We start from the raw sequence: 24,169 nt of genomic DNA on the forward strand, positions 1-24,169 counted from the left end.
CTGCACTTCTGACAAAGCCCATGGCTGGGTAGCAAGGGAGCTGGAGTCCATGCCAGGAATCCAGCTCCAGATGTTGTATGATATGGTGATGGCCTGGTGAAGGTCACCTGAGGAGGCTGTTGCGAGAGTCGGTCTTGGAGGAGACTTTCAGAGCTGGGCTTTCTTGGACCCTGTGCCTCAGTGGTGGGATGCTGGTCAATGCTGAACTGCTGTATCTTACGTAGAAGTCAGTTGTTTCTGATAGGAACATTCCACAGACAGTAAGATCTTGCTTTTACATAGTCTAATTAGCATTTATCTGACAAAATGTTGGGCTTGATTCATCAAGATAGCATTTTGTGCAGCAAACTATTGGGTAAGTATGTATAACTTAAGCTGTAATAATTTGACTATCAAAGGGATTACATGTATCTATATTGATTTTATTTCAGATTTATTGGAACCTACAATAGCCTTACAGACAAACACCTGGTTGGATATTTCAGCAATGCCAGGATAAGACGACATCTTCTGAGATCAGGACTGGTGAGACTGAAAAGTTTCCTTTTCTGAGAAAAAAAAAGAGGAGAGTTCTTTGTTTCCTCTAATAGTGGACAAATCAAACCACTAATGGATTTGTTGTTTGTTTGTTAGAGGTATGTGTTGGTGAGGAGTTGACCAGCTAGCCAAATGTGAAGTCGTGCTGTGCCAGATCACAGCCATGCGATCACACTGAGACTGAGGGCAGGTTTGTTTAATCCAGGCATTTTCTGCTGCATTATTACCTACCATAGGTCATCTAGATAACAGAATCACTAGGTTGGAAAAGACCCACAGGATCGTTGAGTCCAACCGTTCCCATCAGTCACTAAACCATGCCCTCAGCACCTCATCCAGCCGTCTTTTAAACACCTCCAGGGATGGTGACTCAAAAACCTCCCTGGGCAGCCTCTGCCAGTGCCCAATGACCCTTTCCATGAAAAAAATTTTTGATGTGCAGCCTGAACCTCCCCTAGCAGAGCTTGAGGCCATTCTGTCTCACCCTGTTCCCTGTCACTTGGGAGAAGAGGCCATCACCCACCTCTCTACAACCTCCTTTCAGGTAGTTGTAGAGAGCAATGAGGTCTCCCCTCAGCCTCCTCTTCTCCAGGCTAAACAACCCCAGCTCTCTCAGCCGCTCCTCGTAAGTCTTGTTCTCCAGCCCCTTCACCGGCTTCGTTGCTCTTCTCTGGACTTGCTCCAGAGCCTCAACATCCTTCTTGTGGAGAGGGGCCCAGAACTGAACACAGGATTCGAGAAGCGGTCTCAACAGCGCTGACTACAGAGGGAGAATAACCTCCCTGGACCTGCTGGTCACACCGTTTCTGCCTAAGGCTGCATTACTGAAATCCGAATGACAGAAAGCCAGAGCTCGGAGCTTAGCTCTGTGTGCTAAGCAGTTTTGAAGACAGTAGTTGCAGCTGAGGAAATGCTTCACCTGACACTGAGCGTGTTTCAGGATGACAAGGTCCAAGGGCCACCTGGGGCTCTCAAAGTGCTGACATGGGGGCTGCTGGTGAACGATGATTCCACACAAGAAGGAATGTGCTAAGAGTCAGTATGGAGGCCATACTCCATGGAATATCAAGCTTATGCTTCCACTGCAGCTTCTGTAATGCAGCAGTCATAATGCCCGTCTGCCTGAAACTGCGAAGAGTGGCTGACATGGATTGATGATGTATCTAAACATTGGAGAGCTTTGGCTTAGCCCTGAGCTTCTGCTCAGTAAATGCATTTCCAGTAAGAAGTTACATGTGGCACTGTATTACTGTACTGTTCTGGTGATGTGAGAATGTTTGTCAATCTGCTTGCATTTCACATCCAGGCAGAAGAAGATCTTTCATGGAGATGTTTTGATAAATTTAGAATGTTTTATGTTTTTTGGTCTGTATTTCGTTTTGCTTACTGGAGTTTTTCTCTGCAAGATCTTTCAGTTTGCAAATATACAGACTCATATTGATTCGCTTGGTTTTTTTTTTTAAACTGTGAGATCTAAGCATCTTTGACTCTATTAGCAGTTTAAATAGCTTCAATGTTATTTTTCAAAAGTGTTTAATGGAAAACTGAAGGATTTGGTAAAGGTGAATGTGCTGAATATTTTTAAAAATACCTATGCACTCCTAGGTGTGACGCTGGTTAGCACAGGCAGATGCAACCCTCACACAGTAGGAAGACGAGTGTTTAATTACCCTTCACTGACTTGGGCAATGGCCCGTGAAGAGTAAGGCTGAGCCCTCAGTTGTTAGAAAACGTGACTGCTTCTCTCCTGCTCTTGTTTGGCTGGTGGGGTCCATGCAGTCAAAGAAACTACAGTTTTGTGCTGGGAAGGTGAGCTCCAGCACCACGACAGAAAGCAGAGGTGCTACTCTGTTTGAAAACATACTTTAGTCTGTTTTCTCTTCTTTTTAGTCACTTTATATTTGTTTACCACAGATCTCAAGGAGTGGAAGAATAATACCTGATAAAGAATACCGGCAAAATGTTCAGAGGAAGGATCGGCAAAGATACACAGAGGAGTGCCTGGCTCAGGCCATATTTCAGAAGATCCTTGATATGGAGGTATGCATTTACTAGGGATCTGTAAGCCTTTTCAAATACTTCCCAGCAGACAGACAGTGGCTATTATCTCATACCAGTCTGTTTTCTGTAGCTGTGCTCTCATGCTCTCCTGACAATGTATCTCCTGCTGGGAAGAGGGACAATCTTTGTACTTGGCGTCCCCCACATGGAACCTCCACTGGCCTCTAGCTGTTAAACCATACTGCCATTAGAACAGACACTATCTTGGCTCACTTAATGCATGCTGGCAGTTGTCAGATTCTGGGGTGATAGTCACAGGCTAGTTTGCTTAAAAAATTCTAATAAAACCAAAATAATTTGAACATGGTTATATATGTTACCTGAGTACAAGATTTGGTCACATCCCCACTACGTATCAAGAGTGCAGCTGGTCCCTAGAACTTTACAAATGCTCAGTTGTTCCCTTTCTGATATTAATACACACGGATGTAATGCAAATGGATTGAGTCAGTAGTAGTTTCATAGCTGGGCAAAATGAGGATAATGGCCAGGGAGCAGGTGAGTGATAAGCAGAACAGAAGCAAATGCTCTTACATTCACTGACATCTCATAATGTCTGTTAATGAGATTTCTTTCTCTGATATTGATAGCGTCATCACGAGCTGGAAATGAAAAGGAAACTTGAAAATTCTGTGAAGAAGGTGAGGGTGCAGAAAATCAAGGTAAGGCTTGAACGCTATTGAGTACTGATGGGACTTGCTAGTTTTGCCCTGTGCTAAATAACAGCCCTGAGTCAGGCCAACGATTCATTGAATCAAGCATCCTGTCTCTGTGGTTTATGGAAAAATTACAAGGAACAAGCAAGTAGAGGATGATCCTGCCCCAGGTTACATCTTCTTCCTCTATCGAACAGCTCAGGAGCTCCCATTCCTAAACATGATTCCCTTTGAATCAACTTATTATTTTGGTTCTGCAGTATTCTTAGTTGTGGAATTTAATTGCAAGTTGAATAAAATGGTACTTGCTTGAATTTCTGCACAATAATTAATGTATCTGCTGTCTGATAATTCTGTTTGATGCTCCATTGTTCTCATTATGAAAAAATTTAATAACTATTCCCCTTTTCCAAGACATTTGTGATTTTACATGCGTTTTTCATATTCCTTCTCATTTTCCCAAGCTGAAGACCCTCAGTCTGTTGAATCTTTCATACATGAGCCATTCCAGGCTTCTCATTACTGTTACCATCTTTTTCACCTTGTTTAGTTCTACTATTTCTGTTCTGAAATAGGGAACCAGAACTGGATGAATAATTTAAGATACTTGTTGAAGTTCTTCTTGTATTTCTAGAGACTATCCACTTCTGACTGCTGCTGAGCACTGCATTCAAATTTTCAGTCGTTTGCCTCTCCTCACGATGTTTATCTGAACCAGCATGTAACTAATGAAAAGAGTTTGGTGTTGTGTGGGTAGAGCTTGATCCTGTAGTTGTTACAGTAGTGGAAATCCCAGAGAAGTCAATGGTTCTCCCTATGAAGTCACTTGGACGCGTATGGGAAAAGTTGTCATTTTGGCTGACGTGTTCAACATCCTATCTCTTCGTTAGAGCCTGCATTGAGAAGCATGCGCTGAGAAGCTAGCTGCTTCTTTGAGTAGTTAAAGAACAGTTTTGAATCTTTTTAATTTTAATAATGCATTTGTGAGCAATTAATCAGGTAAAGAAAGGAGGAGATTTTAATGAAAACCACTGCTCACTATGATAATTGCAAAAGCATTATTTACTGACTGAACTCCTGCTGGTAGAAAGTTGCCACTGTGTAAGCAGTGACCAAGGCACCCTATTAAGGGATTCTGGAGTTGGGTACTTTTGGAACATAAAGCAAAACTGCTTCCTTCAGTGAGAAGTGTAAAGGAGACGCCTGCAGATATACGATCTGTGTCTTTGCTGTGATGCCACGCTAGGACACAGGAACCTGTCTGCAATTAGTATTGTAATTTAATTCTCCCTTCATACATTCAGTGAAATTGGTTGAGTAGCTAATCTGAAAGGAAAGGAGAAAACCTGATGACTGGGCAAGGGAGGATAAGAAATGTAGCTATCTATGTCCAGGAGGGTAATCAGCCCAGTGTGGAGCTCTTGAGAAGAAAAGGCAGGGAGGGGCACTGTCAGAGCAAGGAAATGGCAGATGCAGTCAGATTTTGAAAAGAAAAAGACCTTCGACTAAATCAAGAAATGGGAGATCTACAGAAATAGGCAGAGGAATTGAACTTGGGGAGATGTGCAGCTGTAGAAGGCTGCAGGGGAATCAATCAGAGACTGGAAGAAGTCTTTTCCCTCATCTCTCTCTCATTCCTTAAGCAGGTGTTCAATTGGATCTGGGCAATTTGATTATCATAGCTGTCTGATGAAAGACAGAGGGAAGGCAAGCTCAGACATTGCTGTTAAGGATATTTAGCACCTCAGAGACATACATTTCTGTTCTTTTAGGTGGAAAAATCTGGAAAATCAGTGGAAGGTCCTAGCTCTGCGTACACCCCACATCCACCACTCGGTCCACGAAATCATTATAGGCCCCATCGTTTTGTGGTGGGAGAACCATCTGGTCAGTCACAACTGGTGAGTTTCACCAAATGCTCTATACGCTATAATGTAAGCATGCACAGCCAAAAGTGTGTACGTACACCTACGACATCTATGCCTAGTGTAAAGCAATGATCACCCTGATTGTTCTACATGAAGGCTTTGTCTTGCCCCACTCAAGGCTGATTTCCTTTTTGCAGGATTGTGTAGTTAAAAAGAAATCTCCAGAAGCTGAGGTTGCAAGAGTGTCAAATCAGAACCTAGAGAAAAATGGCTTTGCTTTGTGATAAATCTACTTTAATATTTCCTTTTTGTCTGCCTCGTCACCCAAGGCTAGGCTGGTATCCTTACCATAAGTATTGTCAATGAATACTGTGGCTGCAGACAAGCTTACACATGTTATAAAACCCTGACAGCAAGGGAGGTTTTTTAGAGAACAGAGTTGAAGGGGCGAAGTAAGACTAAAGTTCATTCCAGAAGGCCATGCTTTGGAGTGCTGGCTCAGAAATTTCTTACTCTGTTGATGGGAAGAGAAGGAATGTTAATATACTGTTGAAAAAGAATGATACTGAAGTCCAAGGTCAACTATATAGTGCAGTTTTATCTGGTTCTCCATTTCTATAATGATAGTTGGTGCGGACTGAAGAAAGTTGTTCAGTCCTGAGTGACCTTCTCCTCTCCATCCCACACAGAGGGCACGTAGGGCTGTAGTTGATGATCATGGTGAACATCCTTCTCATCAACACCAAGCCAAGGAGTTTGCCTTTTCCAAGATAGTGACTTAACTCAGTTAAACAGTTTTTTTTTGGGGGAGGGGGGAGGTGTTTAACATTTCAATGCAGTATTCTGAAGAGTATACAAAGAAAAGGTAAAATAAAAAGTCAGAAAAGTGTTCAGCATTGAACAGTCATGCTTTGGTGGTGTAGTGTCTCAATGTCCATGTGGTGAAGCCACCGAAACAGCATGCTGCTACAGTTCCTTTCAGTTCATTACATTTGCTTCAAGGCTGCACTGTGAAGAGACAGTAGCAAAAACTATATTTATGGCCAAGAATTCTTTTGGATGCTCCAGTTTGTGGATACTCAGTTAGAGATGCCTAAAGTGGTCTGGCTCTTTGGAGGCAGTCCAGGAAATTTTGTTTCCCCAGGATACCTGAGAGTCACTCATCACTTCCAAATATATTGATCAGTGCTATTTTTTATTTTAAGATTCTACTCTGCACTAGAAATGATCCACTGAGATTTTGTAGCTGTTTTCTTTTTCCTTTTTAGACTTCTTGGCGACCAAATACAGCTCCAGGAAATACGCTACAACCTCTTCGCCTCCCGCCAGTTTGTAGCTCTGCTGCCATAGGGTCTGCGCCAAAGGCTTCAAGCGCTAAACAAAAGCACCACACTCTTGAACCTGATCCGCAGTTTGCCCGTGGGGTGAGGCTGGATTTCATTCTGGAGGTAATGCAGATTCATGGAGAGTTTTATAATAGTGCTTTAGTACTGCAGTTCGCAGAACTGCATACTGCAGGCAACACGCCTTCCAAATATTTACCAGCTTTTATTTAAATGCTCCTTTTTGATCTCTGTTTAATTTTCAAGACATTGTCTTAGTGGTCTAATGCCCAGTTTTTCATCACAGCCCGGAAAAATGTGGTGACTTGTCTTTTATAGTCTAAAATCTCTCTATGTGCAAATTTTTCTACCTCTACATAGATTTTGTTTTAGGTAGAGAGGGAAGCAGCCATCTGGGTAAGATCAATAATTCAGGAATATTTTCACACAGTCTTACAAGATTTCATCTTCATCTACAGCTGAAAAGTAGCCAAAAACATCTTCCTTCTTTTACCATTACTACGACTAAATCACACTAGCGGGTTCAGAGAATGAGAGCTTTTTGGTGTAGCCAAACATGATCTTAATATGCATTCAGTTACTTTCAGGTGAGATTTGGACTTGTCTTCTCTTCTAGGAAAAGCATTATGTAATTGACTGTATGATAGGAGTTCCATGGGAATGGAGGATGTTGGATCTGTGACCACTGACAGGCAGAAAATGCATGAACAACTTTGTGCTGCTGTGCATCTGTTCCATATTATGATGGTCATGATCTTCCCTCCAAGAATTTGCTGACACTTTCTATGTCTTCTATAATTATGGGTGATTTGCATTGTTTCTTTAATGCTCACAACAGACAAAACAGCTAAATCGGTCATAAAGCATGAAGATGATGCAGAACTCGGATCCAGAGCACGCAATGTTTGCAGAATTTATTCTCTAGAGATGTTTTGCTTTTCAGGGCCTTGGTCCTCTGTTTGCAATTCATTCAGAAGGAGGACTAAACCTCTGCTACAAAGGCAAAGAAGCGTTTTGAACAACTTCTTGTATAATTGGTGCCAAATAATGTTACTGTTGGAAGATTCTGGCTGACTGCTTTGGAATTTGCTTGCCATCTGAAAGAATGCAGCAGTGCTGTGGGGTTGTGCAGTATTGTGCCTGCCTGGAAGCAGAACTCTGCATGGTTACGAGTAGTATGTGTTTAACAATGATGTTGTCTAGATCTATAAGGGCTGCATTTTCAAGCAGCCTGTCCGTTGCTTTGCAAATTAAAACGAAGAGGTTTAGCCTATAAATGTTTTCATAAACAAGGCAATGACAAGGTAACATAAACAATTTAATGACATAAACAAGGTAATGGCAAGCACCAAGTGCGGAAATTGTTCTAGAGGTATGAGTGTTACTAATTGTAAAGAGCAGTCAAACCATGAGTAGTTCAATATGCTTGGTAGCTATTTTTTGTGTCACCTACTTAACCTGGTTAACATGTTTTTGCAGGGGGAGAGGAGTGAGTTAAGACTTAGGAATTCAGTGGAATATGTAACTGGTATATCCCCATATCAACTCCCAGTCATCAAAAATCATATGATACCAGTGCCACCTCCCCCTCTGCAAAAGGGAGACAATAGTGTAAATGCAGTGAGAGCAGTAAGAACTAGGATGCTCAGAGGCAGATTATTTCATCCCACCACTGCGGCAAATGTCACAGGGCAGCTTTTACCAAAGGTGAGTTATTCCTGTCTGCTTCTCTGTTTATTGTTACGTTACCTTCCCTGTGGGTGTATTTGCCTAAAGCTGAAAGATGTGGCTATCTAGTTTGCATAAAGACTCACTGAATGTTTGAAAGAATAAAAAATTACAACTTTTAAAATGCATAGCTGCCACCCTTTTCTCTGTATACTAAACCATTGGGTGTTTTTCATCAGCTGGGGCTAAAAAGGTGCTTGAACAAAAAGGCGTAGGAACTCTTACTTATGGCCTTCTGTCTTAGTCAATCCTTCTGTCTTAGTCAATCCTTCTGTCTTAGTCAAGATCCTGCCTCTGACTGTATCTGGTGCCAGAACTTCAGCAGGATGGGGGAAATGCTGTGAGTGTGTAAAAACTTCTTCTGTTACACTCCAGCCAGTCTTGACTGCTGCAAGGAAATTGTAGGAACCCAGGACTGGGAGAGACAATCAAACTTGGTCCCTGCCATTCTGGGAAATTCAATGCAATGGCTTTTCAATTAAAAATATTTTATTGCCCTTCTGCATGTTACAAAACTCTTCCCAATTTAAACACCTCTAAGCCTGTCTTAAAGGGCTGGAAGCCTCAAGTGCATTCCACATACATGTGGTCTTTGAGTTCACCTTTTATTAGAACTGGAAGCCAAATGCACTTTTTGTGTATTTTCTGCTGCAGAATTCTGGAGGATTCCCTAAGCCCTTGTTACACAGCAACGCATTTGTTACCATGATCTTCCTAGGAAAAGGTTTGCATTTACGTTATGACAGTACCAACTACAGAGATGAAATTGAAGTCCATCAGCAGCATTGTGGAGGACAAAACCTTTGTGTCTACAAAGGCAAGCTGTTGGAAGGAGGTAAGGATAAAGAGTCAAAGAGTTTGTATTGACTCTAGTAACATCTTCTTTATTGGCTAAAATGTTGATGTGATACTGAAATGATTTCAGCTGAGCTCAGTCAAGACATGTGCCTCCAGACTAAACCTTATCTACTGTTTCATGACTGAAAATGATGTTACGATTACTTTTTCAAATAACAAAAGAATGAATTTAGAGAACTGATTTAACAAAATGCTGTAGATTTGACTAGTTTTGTACAGAGATGTGTGATTAATAAAGCAGTTGTATCAGTAAACTGTCCTTAAATAGGGATTCTTTGTTTCTGACTTGCAATAGTGCATCAATGTGTGTTGCTTATTGCTGCAGAAGGAAAAGTGCATAGTGGGAGCCCAGTTCCCATTTAGTTTATGCCACTGCTATTCCATCACATCAGTGAAAGGTGAACTGTGTTCTGGGAAATTGGGAAGAGGAAATGGCCTAGAGGAAAAAGACTGATTTCACAGACCATACTACTCATTCCTGCTCACAGGACACACTGTGTGTGGATTTGTGTTTTCACTTGTTATGGAAAGATGGTGCAGAGATCCCTGTACTTCCCTATATGCCCTGAGGTTATGGGTGCACTGCAGTGTGCCCACAGAGAGGCATTCATTGCAGCTGTCTGGAAGGTGTTCTTTGTGTGTGATCCTGTTGTCCCCAGACCCATTCACACCTGCTAGGGAAACTGCTGGAGTACCGTGGGGCTTCCTTCCTGCTGGAATGTGCTCGGGTCAGTTAGGAAGGATACCCTGACTTGTGGGTGAAGGAAGTACAACCCACTCTCCCCAGCACGGGTCTGGGTAGCAGCCTCAGTGCCCTTCAGGCCTGGATGCTGAACGGTGCCTCTGCAGAGCAGCTGAAACAGCTCCAGGCACACACCAGGAATCCTAAACTTTCTGTGCGTAATTTAACCTCTCGTAAACCATGTGACAGTTAATTTTTTTGAGACAGGAGGCTCTGGTTTTGGTTCTGCTGAAGCACAGAGTGGCCAAATTGGTGATGTATTTGCTTGTCGCAGGGGTGTCCATCTTGGTACTCCTCGACAGCGAAGAGACAAGGCTGCTGTGTGGGGAGGAAGTAGAGTCTTATCAGCTAATTAATACACCTGTGAACCATGTACCTGACCTCAGAGTGCTGGACACTTTGGTGGTGATGCAGATGAGACACAACGATTGCAGCTCGCTGATAGAAAGGCACTGCCTTTTCCTTTGATCCGTTTCCTTTCTGTGATTACAGAGACTTTCCAGTTCGTCTCGAAAAGGCACCATGGTTTCCCATTCAGCCTCACCTTTTTCCTCAATGGAATGCAAGTGGACAGGTTGAGCTGTTGCTGTGAATACAAACATCACAAGAATACCAGGCTGGGAGGCAGACGTGGACACTTTGGTTTTCTCAATGTGGAAGGAGCTTCTCCTTGCTACAGGTATGGAGATGAGTATGCTTTGCTCACAAGGACTGAACAGCCCAGTTTTTAGAGAGTTTATCACTTGTTTCTTCTGTTTTAATCTTTCTGGCACTCCGCAGCTCTATAGAACCTGGTCTGTTTTTCAGCTCCCTAAGAAATGTGCAGAATTGAGCTTATTCCTCAGGGTCCCACATCCAAGGATGCCATCGAGGTCAGCTACCTTTGAAGAGGTTGTGGAGAGGAGGGTGCTGGCCTCTTCTCCCAAGTGACAGGGGAGTACAAGAGGAAATGACCTCAAGCTCCACCAGGGGAGGTTTAGGCTGGACATTAGGAAAAAATTTTTCACAGAAAGGGTCATTGGGCACTGGAACAGGCTGCCCAGGGAGGTGGTTGAGTCACCTTCCCTGGTGGTGTTTAAGGCACGGGTAGACGAGGTGCTGAGGGGCATGGTTTAGTGATTGATAGCAATGGCTGGACTCAGTGATCCAGTGGGTCTTTTCCAACCCGGTCATTCTATGATTCTATGATTCTTTGTGCTGCCTCGTCAGTCTCTCTGTTGAGCACGCCGAGCAGCGGACAGTGTTTGCACTGGATCTGTCAGCTTGTCAGGAGGCAGTTAGCACTTTCTCTGCAGTCCAGTGTGGAGGAGTCGCTGTGGGTGGTATGCTTGTGTGTTTCTGGTGGAAGTGATAGTGGAATAAATATTAGGAGTACTGCTGAGTTAACTGTAGTCTTCAGGGTTTTCTTTGTGATTGTGAGAACAGGATAATTTCTTTTTAAACAGCTCTGCCTCTAAGGTGGGATTCTGCTGTAATACCCCTGGCTGCTGAATAAGATAGTGTTGAATGTTAGCCAGGTTTCAGACAACAAATCTGTGTAGAAGATTCTTGGTTTGGGGCAAAAGTCCATGCTTTGAGCAACGTCTGTCATTTTGCCAAGAAACCTTACATTTAATAAAATCCTGAGATTGTTAAGCCATGCTAGACAAGTAAACTTCTGCACACATGGGTGATTTTTAAACTTTTTCGTTCTTTTCGTAAGTAATTTTTAAAAGAGCAACAACCAGTTGGAAGAAGAGACCATCCATAGAGCTATACTATGTTTTCTGGATAAGGACTCAATTCCAAGAAAAAAAAATCTGCTTTATTGTACCATGCTTTATCCACTCCAATCTAAGACTGAACATGGTTTCTTTAAGTGAATTCCTTAGTATGTTCAAAGTAGTGAAAAGTGTCTGCATTCAGAACGGATATAGTACCAAAAGAGTTTAGGAAATGCCCAAATCTCAGCTTCTCTGTGATTTCTAGAGAGACTTGAAGTGAATTTTCGTAATGAATATAATCTTCCAGGAATTAATATCTTCCTGAGTCATCCTCAGTTTCTGTTCTTTTTCCCCTCTTAATCTTAGTGATATCTCAGTTTTCCTATTTCTTGCCAGTCCAGCCAACCTTGCCTGGTGACTAAAAATCATCTCCATTAACCAGATACTCTCCATAAATGGCAATTATTTGGACGCAGTTATGTTTGACTCCTATTTTGCGTGTTGGACCACATCCACATGTTAAATACCCACTCTGATTCTCAGTAAAGATCCTAGTTGATTTTCCCTGTTGGGTTAAGGCTTTGATTCACAAAGAGGGGACACTGCAGTGATTTCTATGCTGATGCTGTGATCCTTGCACAGAGAGTTTTTTGCTGCCTGGGTCCAGCATTTCTCTACAGTAAAAGTGCTTCACTATCTCAAAGGTCCCTGAAAAAAATACCACGAACAAATAATTGAAAGGTAGGACCTTTATCAGAAATTGTCACATTGTCACGTTTACATTTCATGCCCACAAACTGAAAGGATTTCTAGACTGATTGTTGTGAATTTCACTGTAGTTTGTGAACAGCTGGAACGTGAGGGTAATTGCAATGAAGCCTTACATAAAAAAGCAGTTTTGATAGCATCCTGATGCTTGCAGGGCTTAGGGGGTGGCTCTTGGCATTTGCAGGTAAAGTGAATCAGGAGTAGGAACTCTGGCCTCTTACATGAGCCTCCTGACTGTACAAGTTGTGACTCCAGGTTATAGAAGAGGAACACTCTCAAAAGGCCATTCAAATGCTTTGTTTTCTAGCTGTTTACATTTCTGTTAGGTAGGAAAAACAGAAGAGAAACTGAAAAGAATTAAATTTCAATCTCCCATTCCCCCCCACAGTTATTAGAGAAATTAAAAACAAAAGAACCAACAAGTGTTGGCCACAAAACCTGAGTTATTGCTTTACTTGATGTTACAGCAGGATTTGGAGCAAACCTGCCTCTTATATGAGCTCTTATGGCCTCAAGCTCCGACAGGGGAGGTTTAGGCTAGACGTTAGGAAAAAATTCTTTACAGAAAGGGTCATTGGGCACTGGAACAGGCTGCCCAGGGAGGTGGTTGAGTCACCTTCCCTGGAGGTGTTTAAGGCACGGGTGGACGAGGTGCTGAGGGATATGGTTTAGTGTTTGGTAGGAACGGTTGGACTCGGTGATCCGGTGGGTCTCTTCCAACCTGGTTATTCTGTGATTCTGTGATTCTTCTGCCTTTCTCCGCGATTATATCTTCACAGATCATGTTTGGTGTAGCTTGAGATTAATGGACAGTTTTGATAATTTCAATTTTAATCTGTTTATGTTTCAATTGTTGCCTTTAAGTGCAGATAATGTTACTCTCCTTAAAGCAGGAGCTGCCTCTATGTTTGTGGAGCACTTGAGGACTTTAGGGTCCTTCTCCAAATAAGCCATTATCAGTAACCCTGTTATCTGAGTGGCAATGCAAAGGCAGATAAATATCTGGTTTTACTTCTGATAAAGAGCTAAACAGCTGTGTCTGCTGCCCTTCCATTGTTCACAGAAAGAAAAATGTGATACTTCCCAGTTCTCCTTGTTTTTTTTTAATAGGTGCATTTTTGCAATGGGTCTGGACAAAAAGCCATCCCCTCCCAAGACAAAGATGGAGAACAATGAGGAAAAGCATGTAGATTCCTGGAGAGATGAAGTGCAGAGTGAGCCAAGTGAAAGCAGTATCGAGCAGAAATCAAGCAAAGATTCAGTGTTAGTCATCTCACCATGTTATGAAGAGAGTGTGGAAACTAGTGAGGACAAAATGGAGACCAGACATGAGTACAGAAAGGAAGAAAAGAAAATATGTGGTTATGAGAGTGAAGATAGTCAGGAAGGCACCGGGAAATACGGTACGGTATTCAAAAACAAAAGAAGAGGATGAAAAATGGGAGAGGATGGTTCTGGAGAAGGGATGGGATTGTGGGCCTCCAACTCCACCTGGAACATCCTCTCTTAGGACATCTCATGTGCGAGAAATGTGGTGATGGTAGTGTCGGGGCAAAAAAATCGGTGGGACTCCTTTTGGCCAAGCAAAAGGATGAGAGGGTTTTGCAAGAGCTAAGAAAATGAGTAAGGAGGGTCTGAGAGGCTGAAAGAGGAGCCTGAGGTAGGTGGGAAGGCAGGAGGAACATGGGGCACATGGGGCACAGTGGAGGGACAGCAGTGAAGAAGGACAACAGCAGCAGGTGGAGGAGAAGTAGAGAAGAAGGAAGAAAAGGGACTGGGTGTGATTCTGAGGTGAGCTCCTAAGGGAGACAGGGCATCAGCATAAGATGAATGGAGAGAAGAGCGTGACCATAGGGGCAGGAGGTAGAAAATCTCCTGCTGCCTGATGCGAAATGGATGGGAGTGACAAACTGTGAAGGGGAGGAGGCTGAATACTGGGTGTATAAGGGGAGGGAAAGTGGGAAGAGCACATAGCATCAAAAAATCAGCAAGATTTAACTCCAGATGAACTATTTTGGTCTTTTCTCCTGTTGCCAGTGGGAGTGCAATGCTTTGTTCACCTAAGCCTCTTACAAGTCCTTTCTCCACTGCACTGCCCCAAGCACCATTTACCTGACACTTGCCCAAGCCTCCAGCTTCCTTATCTGAGCATTTGTTCCTTCTTCAGGTCTACCGCTTGCCTTTCTTGTGTTCTCTGCTCTGGCCCTGCTGGGGCTATCGTCCTTTCCCTTTACTGAGTGCTCCCATTGCCTGTTGTAACTGGCTGACCTTGCCCTTTTTGCCTGAATCCCATCTTGTTTCAGTTGACAGAGATTTAAAACAAAAAAAAAGACTGGAGAGAGGCTGCCCTTGCTGAAGTTTGTCCAGGGCTGTTTCTTGTGGCAAACAAAGATATTTGTGGTATAAAATATTTGTGATATAAAAATGATGCATGGCAGGTCCAGCTGCATGCTCAGGATGTGCCATTTCCCAGTGCCACCTCAGGCCAGTCGCTGTGGCCAGCAGGCTGCCTCCAACTCTGCCTGCCCCTGTGGGAGAGGTGGTGAGCTCAGGCTGTGCCTTGACTTGCTCCTTATTATAATGCCTTTTTCAGAGAAAGTCAAATTTAGAGAGAGATTTTAATTTTTACTTCCTATTCCTATTTTTACTTTTGTAATTCTGCAGTGCTACTGCTTAGCTTCCTCATTAATCCCTGTGGATGTGTGTTTGTGATTAATCACGCCTTTTTCCTTCCAGGAGGTGGGCACCTTTCTGACAGGTACCTAAGGAGGCCTCAGTTCCAACAACGCAGTTGGAATCTCAAATGATTTTTTATACAGAAAATGAATCTCCTTATTCCCTTAATTCTCACTGTCTGGGTAATTGTTTATTTGCCTAATTGGTTCTGCATCAGATACTCTTCATTTCTGTCCTTGGCATTCTGTCACTTCAGTACTTGAGAAGCATTGATGGGAAGAAAAAGAGATGAGCAATAAAATTGGAAAGGTGAGAAATGATGGCCCTGAGGGACAGCTGGTGTGTCAGCAGTGGCAGCTCTCCCTCACAATTTAGCTTTGTGGCCTCGCTGCTCTATGTGCGGTGAGCTCACTGTAGCCGTGGAATGACTGAATTTTAAGTGGAAATCACTGACATCCCTGTGTCTGCTGGTGCCTGAGATTTCAAACAGTGCAGCCTTGGCTGGAAAGAGAAAGGTTCTTCTATGCGTATGCGTGAAGAAAGTCTTTACCTGTAGATCTGAGCAAAGTCATCTATCAAACATTACAACTCATCAGGCTGGTAGCTTGGAATGAAATCTAGACCTTGTTGATGTAAGAATGCTAATTCTGCGGTAGCGTCATTTGTTTTAGGATTTCACTTGGGACCTGAGTGAGGAGATTAGAGTAATGTGATAACAGACTATTCCTCTGCAGAAGCCTTTGGCTGGATTTAATTAATTCATTTAGTTTGTAAGTCACTTTGTTACTAATTAGCCATGTCAATCCACATTTATCTTACTTTGTGCTACAATATGTTAGCTTTCTCCAGCTTTCTCCATTACTTGTATTTTTTTTTCATCACAACAGATTTTTCTGCTGTAATGAAAATATCTTGCATTTTACTTTTGACTTTGCCCAGCTCTTAATTTTTCTGATCCTTTCAGTGGCTACTGATTTTGTTTGTTTTGTTTTTAATGTGTTAATCATACTTGGTGCATCATTCAGTAACTTTATTACATTTTTGCTACTCTGTCTGTGAAGAACATGATACTTCTTTGATGATAGTGTGCTCCTATGATTCCTATCTGTAGTCTTAGATTCTCTAATGCCTTTAAAAAGAGCAAATGCAAAGGCAAAAGGAGATTACTGAAGCTAACTTCTGTTTGCTTAAAGAGAACTTCATTAGTTGTGAATTCCATTTCCTGTCTCACAGAATGATTGTTTTATTTTAGAGTATGAGGAAGATTTTGAAGCAGATGAAGAAGGTGATGAGGAACAAACTGGCGAGCAGATGAATGGAGTTTCAAGGTCATCTTCAGATGATAAAAACCTTGATTTAGACTACGGAAAGGAGAGTAACTTATCACAGAAGGCAACGCGGGCCTCTGACAGTGAGAAAGATGAAAGTGACAGTGCGTCAGAGGATGATAAACAAGGTTAGTTTTTTTCATAATGAATCTTAGAGAAGTTGACCTAATGCATACTTTACATTTTGTGCATGTCCAGTATGGATGTTGAGTCTGTGTAGGAAACTCATGCAATTCCTACTGAATTTGTAAAAGATGGACATTTTATCTGTTCTTAATTCTGCCATCTGTCACTGAAATGCAGCCAAACCCACTGGCCATGTAAGCATGTGCCAGTCCACAGCAGGCCCTGCTGAACTATTTAGTTACAGAAACGGAGATGGAGCCAGTCAGAAAATTAGCTCTAAATACTTGGGGCAGATCAGCACTTCAGGTCGATGGTCGCTGACACCTGAGAAGCTGTGACTACTTACGCTTCCTGAGGATTTGCGCTTATATCCAAGGAGTCACCAGGAAACCCAACATCCCATCTTGTATTTTAGAAGTGCTGTCTTTAATGGCCCTGAATAGTCAGAACCTCAGCTGTGCCCTTGGGTGCATGACTGACTCAGTCCTGGCCCTGGGAGGAAATGCTGTCAGCTCAGCTGACTGTTCTCCTGCAGCGGTCAGGCGGTTTGGGAGGATCATTCTTCAAGACTGGCTGTTAATGAGCAAGAGCTGGAGTCAGTGAGATAGTCCATGGTTCTTGATCCAAATGTAGGTACAAAAGTGTGCAGTGAAGTGTCCAAGGCAGTCACTATTAATTCAGAAAGATTAAACTGCTCTGGAATCATTTTTCTGTAGAATAAATAGCGTTTCCCGCCATTCACTTTTTTTGGGTCAGCACTTCTAATGTCTAGTGTTTTAAATATTGACCTTCATGCAGTCCAAGTCATACATCTTCATAAATTATCCCAGAGAAAACTTGCAGGGAGTTTCTCATTTATTAGGCAAACAATGAAATTCCATCCACCACACAGTGAATAAGTCAGGAGTGTCTTTTCCTTCTAGAACAGGGGTTTATTGCCCTCTAACATTTCTCCTCAATGGCTTTGTTAGATCCTGAGCTGACTTACATGCCTCTTGCTTGTCATAATGTACCAAGACTTCTCCATTTACTGCTAGTTTAAAATTAATTGCTTTATCTTCCTTACATTTGACAGTCCTATTGTGCAAACTGTTTCTCGAGTTAAATGGAAATGTTACATTCACATTTTTGTTTCCCGGTGAATTAAATAAAGGTAATATAACTGTTTGTGAGAAGGTTGAGGCTGCAAGAAAGATGCAGTCTTTCTATAGAGTATAAAATCCAACAGAAATTCAAATGAGGTTTGAAAAATCCTTGCTTATAAAATCACAGCAGTGATCGAAAATAATCTTAATTTATATTTTCTTGTGATTGAACACAAACTGCCTATGATCTGCGATGAAATAGGAGTGATGATAGGAATGGTTGGACTCGATGATCTAAGAGATCTTTTTCAACCTAGTGACTCTGTGATTCTGTGTGATTCTGTGATCTTTTATTCCTTTTTCCTATTTGTTCATTTTTAATATTTCCCCCTTTGTAATAATATCTTTTTATGTTAAGATGTCACTTCATAAGCAATTTAGTCCACAAGATGTGTTCATTTTAAGTGCAGGTTTGTTTTGCATCTACTCATGGAGTCAAGCACAGCACACAAAATGCGTCATTGATGTCCTCAGTGCTCCTTCCTGTGTGATGGAATTGATGTTGAGGCCCCTTGCAGATCCTCCAGCATCCAATGCTGTGCATGCAGAGCATGTGCTGAGGGCAGGGAACTGGTGTGAACTTAATTGTCGCTGAGACAGGGTGTGGAAGTGTGATCCTGAGGTTGTAACAGATTGCAGCGAATCCAGCCTTGGTCTGTCCCCCTTTGGTGGCGTAGCTGTACTCATAGCTTGCATTCAAAGCAGCCCTGCTGCTATCTTTATATTCTGTTTCTAGCTCTCATCTGTGTTAAATCATGCTAGGCACATGAAAACTGTTCTGGGAGTTCCTTAGCTGTTCTATTTCTTAGCCCTAAAGCGTGACGTGTTTCCCATTGCTTTAAAACTGAGTTGCCATCTGGACTGGCGAGGCTTATACCTGGGTGCGATTTGCCAACTTTGTATAAGCGTAGTTACATAAACACCCTGTGACTTGATCTCTGCAGCTAGAGCCGTGTCCTGTCCAGAGGGACGTTTGCCAGTTTGATCTGGCAAAGTAGGTCTTCATGGGAAGCATTACTGGGACATTGTGCTGTTGATAGTAACTTGTTTTCTCTTGGCTTGCAGGGGATAACAGAGCTGTGCTGTTTTTTAGATCTGTTACCTACAGAACCTACAGTTCTGTCCTAGAGACAAACATAAACCTATGACCACCTGGAGATTACCTGCGCCCTGTGTCTCTGTGGAATTTAACTTTAACTGCTGCTAGCTTCAACTTTCATCTCCTTGTAACCTGAAATTCCATGTGCTCCGTGCATTTACTGTGCCTTGAATTCATCTGCTGAGCCTTTGACCTGTACTTTTTTTTTAAGAACTCCCTTGCTTTCACTTGAGCTCGTGTGTTAGTATTGGTGGACCAAGATTTTAGACAGCAAGCTTTTGGGCATACACACTATGTTTTTGTGTTTTGTTTCCGTAATCGGTGCACTAATCCACTTGTAATAGGTGAGTGCTGCTACAGTAGAACTGACTTGCTAATAGTAATAGGACCTGGAGTTTTATAAGTATATGCTGTGGACAGATTCTGTTTCATCTTAGTTCAGTGTATCGTTACACTTGGTCAAGACTATCTGAGTTCATTAGGCCCCTTGGGTCAGTTCAGCACAGTTTTGGAATAATACTCAGGTGCCAAAGATGTTATTTTTGCATACAATGTTATGAATCGGACATGAATCAAGACTGTATAAGACAGACTTTGGCATTCAGATCCCCGTAGGCCATAAGCAGGTGAATAAATTGGAAAGAATCACTGACAATTCCTGTAGTACAATATGTAAACTGCATATTTGAGTTGTTCTGTCACTGAACTTGCTTGTTTGTATGCTTCAGGAGTGATGGTGCTTTCTGGGAGTCTAAACATACGTCTCATTTGAACAGAGGTGCAAAGCCAGTAAAAGCTGGAAGTGCCTGAGATTCGTAACTGGGTGTTGGCTGCCAGGTAATTTGTGCCTGAAATCCATTGCAACAGAGATCCTAGAGGATCCTGCATTGGGTACAACTAGTTATCCTTGCTGCCAGTCTCCATGATGATGATTAAATTAGAATGAGCGTATGCCTGATGACTTCCCCGGAGATGTAGCTTCTCCGCCCCACCACTGAAGTGTGCTGGGAGGTGCAGCTGTTTCTTTTTGCTACTTTTAAGGAAAATTGAGTTTTCTTGAACTGATACCCTGACATCTATACAAGGCAGTCCATTAGTTTAGAACTTCAGTTTCCATTGAAACACACCTTCTTTGTTCTTGTTTTAAAATTAATGGGAGTAGTTGTCATATTTTAGGGAAGTTTTAGCTTCCATATTTGAGATTTTTTTTTAAAAGCAGTCCTGCCAAGTTTTTCTAATACATTGCAGATGCAAACAATAATTTAAAATGCTACAAAAAATGGCCATGGGCCTTCCTCAGATCCACAGAGGAAGAAGAGGCATAGAGGGTGGAAGACTGCAGCTGTAGGAATTCTGGGCCTGAATTCTGCCTCTGGCCTTTAGGCAGCAGCGAATGCCAAGGAAAAATATAAAAGAAGGGCAAGAATACTGTGATGCGTCTGCACTGTGTCTTCCCACCCCTTTAATTAGCTGGTGTCCAGGGTGGTCTACCAATTGGGCCTAAGCAGATTTTCCTTCCTTGAGTTTGACTAATCTTTTCTTGAACCCATCTGAATGCTGGACACCAGCAGTGCTGTGTATCACTAAACTCTACTGTTCAGCCAAATGTTCGATGAAGAATAGTGCGCTTTTTTTTCCTCGAATATTCCATTTATGAAATTCATATGATGTTGGTGTTACTGCTTTGCAAGTCTGTTGCTGCTAGGTTACCTTGGCTGTCTTGGATGGCTTTTGCTTTTTTGTGCATTCAGAATGCCGACAGGAAAGACACTAACATACTATTAATTGAATAATGCTGAAGTTTTTGAAGATGTTTCCTTCTGGAACCTCTCTCTTCACCTGTGTTAAGGAAAATTCTATTTTAAACACCTTCACCTCTAGGCTCGGATGATTTCATTGAGGACTACTGAAGAAGAAGGAACTTTTAAAACCTAGAAAACAGAGTATTACATTGTGCTACAAAACCAAGGAGGGATCAATGTGTGAAGCTAGTGAACTGGTATTGAGTTAGGCCAAGGCAATAGTGTTGTTCTTTATTAGCATAAATTCCTGTGTGCTTCTATTCAACACACATGGTTTCATGGCTCTAGGTTTGAGCAGAGATCTTCTATCAAATATAGAGAGATTGTCTGTTTTTTTACATAGGTAACAACATTTACTTGTTAGGCAAGTCCTGCATGGTCTCTGCTGCCTGAGATTTAGGTCAAGGAAGGACAAGAGTAATCGTTGAATTATAGAAACTACAGATAGGAATGATTTTCTACACTGCATACAAAGTTGTCCCCATCTACGTGGGGCTTGTCTAGGTATATTTTCTAGCAAATAATAGATTGACAAGAAACTGTGTGTAGAGCAATGAAAGAAAAAGGTAATACCCTTTTTGAGATAAAATGAGCATGCTAAAGAAATATTGTAGGATAACAGCAGTCATGAAGGACTTAGCTTCTTCTAGGTGCATGACACAGATGCTGCAATGATTAAGATTCTAATTAAAAAATTTAAGGACATTTACAGTCTTAAAAGAAATGCAAGATGCTTACAATTTCTGCTACTCCCATCCTCCAAAAGGCTGAGCTCTTAAAGCCTTGAGAGACACTCAGAGGGCTGAAGAGCTTGGACTTTTACCGTGACTGCAGTTCATTCTTGGGCCTCCCAGGTTTCTTCAGGTGGATTTCTCTGCAGGGGTAGGCATTCTCATCACCCATCCAGCCTGTGTTTGGTTGGGATTGTTGTGGCAGTGTTTCAGCTTTGCTCTAGGAAAACCCATCATGCTCTGCTTGTGACACGTTGTCTCCTAACCAGTGCTGTCATTAACAGCGCAAAACTAATTTATCAGAGAAAACTGTATATGCTGAAGCAAAAGGTGTGAAATTCTTCTCTGGGGTTGTTCAGTTGCAGGCTGAGTCTGGGCATATCACAGCTGGTGGTGTGACAGATCTGTCAGAAGGATGGGAATACTTGGGATGGGGTCCTGCTGCGCATTTTCTGATCTTGCTGTGCTCTTTGTGACAGGGAGATGTTGCTGATCCCAAGGGAGAGAATTATTGTGAGCAGTATTTGTCATCTTTCCCTGGGCTCTGTGTTTTGATAGACTGTCAATTCCCTTTTGTCAAATGTCGTGCAGGCAGTGCACTGCAAAGAATGGAAACTGCCAGCTACTCAGACTTCAGGCCTGTAATCAGGTCAGAGTGAAATAGATGCACCACACCTAGCAAAGCATTTGGTATTTCAGCAAGTCATAGAAAGTGCTGTAGGTATCTCTGCGTGAAGCAGCCAAGGCATGTCCTGGAGTGGAAAGCTTCTTGTCTCCTCTGCAGAGATGGAGTGTTAGAATGACTCAAGCAGGTTGTGTGCTATTACACAGAGACCTTTGTCAGAATCTTGGATCCCAGGAGGAACCTTTTAAGGCTCTCCTGGGACCTTCCCTGCTCAGCTTTCATGGTCCCTTGCAGAGCAGGTCTTCGTGCTTCACCCAGGTGAAATGTCACAGCAAGGAGTGAAGCTATCACTATCCTTTGAGACCTGTGATACAGGAAAAAAAGTTGTTTGTGCTGAGCAAGTGCCTCTTGTACTATAGACCGAAATGGTCTTTTAAAAGTTTTCTCACAAGTCTATTCAGAGCTGTGCAGGTGCAAGGTATTGATGGGGTAGAAAGGATGGGTGTAAACATAAAGTATGAGGAACGACAGGAGGAAGAGGAAGAAAGAAATCAAAACAAAAATGAAAAAAAAAAGAAAAATAACATATACAAGGCTGAGGAGCAAGGCAGTATCAATGGTGTAGAAAAAAGCAACCTCCTAGGAAAAAGGTGGGAAAGCACAGGATGTGCACCGGTAAGAGAGAGGCAGGGATCTGGGAAGAGAAGAGTGCAAAGTTGTGACAGGGCAGATAAGTTTTCTCACTGCAAGCCAGTGGGAACAAAAACCTCTCCTGTTCTTCGACCTTTCAGAGCCCTGACTAACTCTGAAGCAGCAGACAGATTAAATTGCATATAGACAGCAACATGTATAAAAAATCAGTCTCTTAAGAATTGATAGCCATTTTTTTTTTAATAAACTACCAGAGGGAACATCCTGCCACATGCAAAGATGCATGATTTCACTATAATGTGCCCAGAAATTACAATGATCCATAGAATTGTAGAATTGTAGAATCACAGAATGGTTTGGGTTGGAAAGGATCTTAAAGATCTGAAGGGACTGGACAGTGTACATAGCTGGAATACTCCTCATAAAGAGGCTGTTTAGTATTACTAGGTTGAAAGTCATACACTTAATCATCCAGCAAATCATAAAGTAAAAATGGAAGTGGAAGCACAATCTTAGTAATCATTTCAAATGTCTGACTTGACTGTGAAGAATTGCAAGCATTGCATTTTCAGAACAGAAAACACTTCCTCACTTATTTATTGATAAGCATAGGTCTTCAGAAATATGTTAGTTTGGGGAATTGAGGAATCATCAGAACTGTAGTTGGAAACATCACGTAGAATTTGTTGTTTATGTTTTTTAAGTATTCATAGAACATTAATAATGTTATATCTAGAAAAAACCATTGTTGCTTGTATGTTGGACCTCTCTCAGCCTGCCTGAGGAAAGCAATCTCACTGTTTTGTGAAAATGTGGAAGTTTGCTGCTCTGTGTTTTGGTAGATGCTAATGCATGAATTTCACCTTGGAATTTTAATAGTTTTCTCCATTTGGTTGTAACCTATGTTAAAAATTTTTTTTTTACTGGTGAAGATTTACATGGCTCAAATTGAGTTTGCCCTAATATTAAATTTCTAAATTTTAAACCAAGCTGAGGTAGCTGCGTGCCTTCTTCTCCCCTTTTGCTTTTTAATGGTTTCTTTCATGCTTCCTCTTTTTTTAATTTTGTGTTAGGTTGCAAGCCAATCCAGGAGGAACTAGCAAAGGTGATTGGAAATGATCTTCATGTGAATTCTGAACCTGAACCTAGCGATTCCCACGCAGATGAGGAAGAAGAGAACATAACAAATACAGACTGTGGTGCCAAAGAAGGTGAGATTGGCTGTTGATCAGGAATGTGGATTAAATCTTATTCCCCTGAAATCTTTTTATAGAAGTATTTGCCCTTTCCCTTTCCTTTCTAGGCTATCAAACACTCCTTGTGCTCTTCTCTTTCCTAACTTGTATAAAATTGGGTGATCACTAGCTAGGTTCTGTAGTCATGTAAAATTAATACTTTCTTTGGTAGTCATAGTGGCCATAGGTAAGGAATCCAGGCCATGAAAAAATTGGCTACCAGTCAAGACAACAGCTGCAGAAAGCAGGAATCTAGTGAGTTTCTCTTTGCTTTCAGGTAGCATGGGGCCTCCCTGGGAAATGTATTGTCAAGACAGGTAGGATGGGACTGTTTGCATAGGATGCGAATGACAGACTAGGAATGAAGCTGCACTGCAGACTTGATCTCCATGCTGTTTGTCTCCCAAACTCATCTCCCTGTTGGCAGTTGGCATAATTGACGATTGGGAAATCTCACACACAGCAAAGTTAATTTACTCTGGCTAAT

General features: G+C 42.0%; 2 protein-coding genes across 2 annotated transcripts in view; both read left to right on the top strand.

Annotated features, from left to right (window-relative positions):
* The window catches only part of LOC138723184 (tRNA wybutosine-synthesizing protein 3 homolog), a 299,594-nt gene that overhangs the window by 58,174 nt on the left and 217,251 nt on the right, over positions 1-24,169 (top strand). The window lies entirely within an intron of this gene.
* Positions 1-24,169, top strand: part of LOC138723127 (glutamate-rich protein 3-like) — a 39,862-nt gene that overhangs the window by 11,878 nt on the left and 3,815 nt on the right. The window contains exons 2-13 of the mRNA XM_069862015.1: positions 432-525; positions 2,452-2,577; positions 3,189-3,260; positions 5,027-5,155; positions 5,812-5,895; positions 6,391-6,570; positions 7,945-8,172; positions 8,848-9,028; positions 10,286-10,472; positions 13,375-13,667; positions 16,193-16,396; positions 23,521-23,658. Coding sequence (XP_069718116.1) covers positions 432-525; positions 2,452-2,577; positions 3,189-3,260; positions 5,027-5,155; positions 5,812-5,895; positions 6,391-6,570; positions 7,945-8,172; positions 8,848-9,028; positions 10,286-10,472; positions 13,375-13,667; positions 16,193-16,396; positions 23,521-23,658 — 1,916 coding nt within the window. The remainder of the gene's footprint in view (positions 1-431; positions 526-2,451; positions 2,578-3,188; positions 3,261-5,026; positions 5,156-5,811; positions 5,896-6,390; positions 6,571-7,944; positions 8,173-8,847; positions 9,029-10,285; positions 10,473-13,374; positions 13,668-16,192; positions 16,397-23,520; positions 23,659-24,169) is intronic.

This window comes from Phaenicophaeus curvirostris, chromosome 8 (assembly GCF_032191515.1).
Source record: "Phaenicophaeus curvirostris isolate KB17595 chromosome 8, BPBGC_Pcur_1.0, whole genome shotgun sequence".
NCBI classification, from domain to species: Eukaryota; Metazoa; Chordata; class Aves; order Cuculiformes; family Cuculidae; genus Phaenicophaeus; species Phaenicophaeus curvirostris.